The sequence below is a fragment of the Vigna radiata genome, unplaced genomic scaffold (genome assembly GCF_000741045.1).
Source record: "Vigna radiata var. radiata cultivar VC1973A unplaced genomic scaffold, Vradiata_ver6 scaffold_239, whole genome shotgun sequence".
Taxonomy (NCBI): Eukaryota; Viridiplantae; Streptophyta; class Magnoliopsida; order Fabales; family Fabaceae; genus Vigna; species Vigna radiata.
In genome coordinates this window covers 275946-280049 of record NW_014542169.1, presented here as the reverse complement: position 1 = coordinate 280049, position 4104 = coordinate 275946, and the positions used below count along the sequence as shown (strand labels likewise).

The 4104-nt window shown below is 33.8% G+C and overlaps 1 protein-coding gene across 1 annotated transcript; it reads left to right on the top strand.

The window, feature by feature from the left end:
* Positions 1 to 275: 275 nt before the first annotated feature.
* LOC106779074 (membrane protein of ER body 2) lies at positions 276 to 3830 on the top strand. Its single transcript, XM_014667109.2, has 6 exons — positions 276 to 862; positions 1162 to 1311; positions 1955 to 2233; positions 2383 to 2604; positions 2974 to 3035; positions 3192 to 3830. Exons 1-6 carry the CDS (start codon positions 352 to 354, stop codon positions 3630 to 3632), a joined length of 1665 nt encoding a protein of 554 aa, XP_014522595.2. The 5' UTR covers positions 276 to 351; the 3' UTR covers positions 3633 to 3830.
* Positions 3831 to 4104: the final 274 nt, after the last annotated feature.

Below are 4104 nucleotides of genomic sequence, written 5' to 3'. Positions count from 1 at the left end.
ACTATAGACTATTTTATATTTAATTTTTGAATGATCATTGACACACATAATTCTTTAGGTGAGATTTTAAATTTTAATCCTAAGTATTAAACTTATCATGAATATATATATATATATATATATATATATATATATATATATATATATATATATATATATATATATATTAAATGGGATTATTACAGAGAAAAAAATCTTCAAAATGAGCATGTGAATTTTAAGAGAATTTGTCTATCTATATACAAAAATTTGAAAACAACTAATTTGCTTGTCTATATGCAGAAGATTAATGTGTGCTAATGCGTGGAGTGCTTTGATCTACAGCGACGTGATAGTTGTTGAGGACGTTAAATGCAACCCTCACATCTTTCAAAAGATAAAAACTTTGTCTTATTTTCTCTTCTATTTTTTTTCTTCTCCCTCCTTCTGAACAAGCCAGCTTCAATGGAGCAACTGTACTGTGCAGTGAGGGAAGATGAAGAGGAAGAACAACAACAACTACTGCAAGATGGTTCAGCTTTGAAAGGAAGACAATCCCTGCAACAGGGAAAAAATGGTAGTATTACCAATGCTGAAGCACCTTCCTTTTTTTCTTCAGTGGGAGAACAATCTTTTCCTCAGAAGGAGGAAGTGCTTCATACCCACAAAGAACACACAGAACAACCTGCTCAAAAGGTTGAAGAAACAAACAATGTTGTTGCAGAAAATGGCAGTAACTTCAACGATGATAGTGAGAAAGGTGGGAACGGAATCATAGCTGAGATTGTAGAAAATGTCATAAATGGAGAAGCTTTAAGCATTGCTACCATAAATGCTGATGCATCACACCATAAGAATAGTGTTTATTTTGACCAACAGCAAGGTACAGTATTATTTTTATTCTGCTTCTTTTTCTTCCACAACAGCAATCTTTGTGGACCTCTATGTTTCCTTTTATTTTTACTTTCTATAACTTGTCTAAAAATAAAAAATAAAAATTTTTGAGCAAGACTATAGTAGAGTTAACTATATTTTAAACAATATGAAGAATTTATCCTCATGGGGTGCACATCTTGGACTGAAAAATCTTCCTTTTCTCAAATTTCTCGAATAATTTTTTTTTCCATTTCGATTTTTGTAATAGTAAGCATACCATCAATTTTTTTTCTTTTTTGCGTGAAGGAATGTGGAAATGTCACCACTGCTCATGGACCAAGAAATTTGACAGTCCTTGGAATTTGCGGCGTGGGAATCTTAATGGCTACTCTGAGTTGCTTATGAATGCTAAAACTATGATTCAACATGGACCATGTACTGTGTGTGAAACTCAAGGTCAGTAGGTGCTGAGATTTCTAAGGCACATATTAGCAGTTAGATCTGATCCGTGTTGCTTCATAGTCTTCCAAATTCCAATGGTATGAACCTGCTTATTGCTTCATATGCCACTTAATTTTTAACAAGTTGGGTTTAAAGGGCCCTTGTAATTGTTGGAATGTCTACATGAACCATGCCCAATCTTTGTTTTGACTTTGTTTAGGAGTTTGCTTAAACATATGGTTAGAAAGTTTCTTGTGTATTCGTAACTGTGGTCATTTATCCAGTTATTTGTGTATTCGTCTTTTGGTTTAAACATTTAGTAGAAATATGCAGCTTCCAATTCAAATTGGTTCTTCACTATGTTTACTTCAATCAAGGGAAGAAAAGATAGTGCTCAAGGTAATTAATAATAAATAACAAACAATTACTACTAGTTGCAGTCATTTTCACAGTGATGCTTTCACAGACATAAGACCCGCCAAGGTATTATTTATTATAGTTTTCATTTTTTTAAAAAAAACCTGCAATTTCCTATTTCTATACATTCCCTGTGGTCAACTTTCCCTTTTTCTCCCGTATATCTGATCTGACAATTTTTTAATAATGAGATCTTTCTTCTTTCAATTGAAAATCTTGTTTTCTTGACATCTTGGTGTAGGTGATGCTTCTAGTGAAGATTCTGTAGCAGATCCCGCTTCAATTGAAGATTCTAAAATTGATAATCCATTGGAAATAGCTCAGAATAGTCATTCTTCTTTGATGAAAGAAGCACAATCACCAGAGCAATCATTTGACTGTGAAGTAGTTGCAAATGATGTAGCTAGAGACAAACAAAATTTCATAGTAAATGGCTCGATTCCATCAATTGAAGATTTGAAGAAAGTTGAAACGGGTATTGAAGACGAAATAAAACCTTCTGTTGCAAACAAGGAGAATGGTATGAAGACAAAAGAAAAACTAATAATCAATTAACAATAATTCTGACTCCCCTTCGTTGTTCTGTAAGCAATGTTAGTATTTTTTGTGTGTAATAACCATAAGTATGATTATACCGTTGTTAGTAATGTGAAGTTTTTGTCGAGGCAGAAGAATTGGAAACCTCAACATCCCAGGCAGCTTATGTTCCAACTGAAGGAGCTACTGTAACAGAAGCACATACTGAAATCTATATTGGGGAACAACCAAGGGCTGAAATTGGTGAGCACCAAGAGTGGGAAATACTTAAAAGCATTGTGTACGGTGGTTTAGTTGAATCAATCACTAGTCTTGGGGTTGTGTCATCTGCTGCTTCTTCTGGTGCTGCTCCATGTAAGTTCTTCCATCTATCTCTCACTGGGGGAGGGTGTTATGGTGTCACTGATGTTTACACTGACATCTTATTATCATAGTCTATCATGTATGGTAATCTGAACTTTTCTGCATGGACATAACCACCTTAAATGTTATGTTAACCATAATATCTGGAAGTTGATAGTGTAAATTTTCTTACATTGACACTAGGAAATTAAGCGCTAAACTTATTTGGTTCTTAAAGTATAATTTAACATAAAAACAAACAAGAAAAACTGTGCTGTATTCCAGGTTTTATGAGTGGTGATCTGAATTGCAAGAGATTTTATGCTACATTTTAAAATTGAGTAACAATGTGTAAATATTTTTCCTTTATGAGTATTGTAGTGAATATTATAGCATTGGGGTTGGCGAATCTCATCGGTGGACTTTCTGTCATTGGCCATAATGTGAGTTGCCTTCCATTTGTTGCTTATTTACAGTTCTATTATGGTTAAAGCTCACTTCTTTCTTTTATATATTCGATGTGTTCTGGTAGTATTGTTTAGATCACAGTGCATGACTGCATGATGTTAATGTCATAACTCCTTTTTCTCCTTTTCCAGCTCACTGATTTGAAAAATGGTCATTTTGGAGGGAATCCATCACAAGAACGATATGAAGAACTACTTGGCCGTAGAGAAAACTTCACACTTCATGCTTTTCTAGCTGTGTTATCATTCATAATTTTTGGTTCTGTCCCACTTGTTGTCTACGGCCTCTTAATGTCTAAGCACTACTCTGATGAATATAATATTGCAGCTGTGACAGCCTCTTCTGTTGTGTGCATCATTCTTCTTGCTATGGGAAAAGCTTACACCAGCACACCACCCAAATCCTATATAAAAACAGTGCTGCATTATGTTAGCTTGGCACTTGCAACCAGTGGAGTCACTTACATAGCTGGTGATCTAGCTAAGGATCTCCTAGATAAAATCAGTGGCTCAGAATCTGGTTATGTTCTTGCCATGCCCTTGTCAGACAGAACAAGAATGGAACCAGCGTGAATGTCTTATTCAAGCTTATATTTCAATGTTCCTGCTTCTGCTTCTTCTTCTTCTAGCTTCTTCTAGCCAAATAAGGATCCAGAAAATATGTGGTTTAGTTGTTAGTGTTCCAAGCAACGTTCTCAATTTTATAGTTTTCTTGGATTCTTTTGTTAACAAGTCAAGGAAAACTGTCATTTTTTTTTTATCAGCAAAGTAGCTAAGTTGTTTAAAAAAACTGAAAATAAGTGCTCCGTGTGTGGAATAGTTATGAAAAAAAAGATACTTTAATAGTCGTTTATATGTTTAATCAATTGCATAAAATAAGTTGTATGTTTAAATATTCAAAAGTAACTTTAAAATATATTTTGCTAAGATTGTATGCCATAAACACAAAAATGGTGCAATTCTTTTTCAAAATTACCTAAAGATTTAAAAAAAAAAAAAGGAAAGTGGATAAGTCGTATGACACCATTTTATTGTGAAGTTGTCT

Excerpts from the sequence above, each read along its gene's own strand:
- LOC106779074 (XM_014667109.2), top strand. The coding sequence starts at position 352 with ATGCAACCCTCACATCTTTCAAAAGATAAAAACTTTGTCTTATTTTCT. Across the intron at positions 1,312-1,954 it reads TACTGTGTGTGAAACTCAAG|GTGATGCTTCTAGTGAAGAT; the intron begins GTCAGTAGGTGC and ends ATCTTGGTGTAG. Across the intron at positions 3,036-3,191 it reads TTTCTGTCATTGGCCATAAT|CTCACTGATTTGAAAAATGG; the intron begins GTGAGTTGCCTT and ends CTCCTTTTCCAG.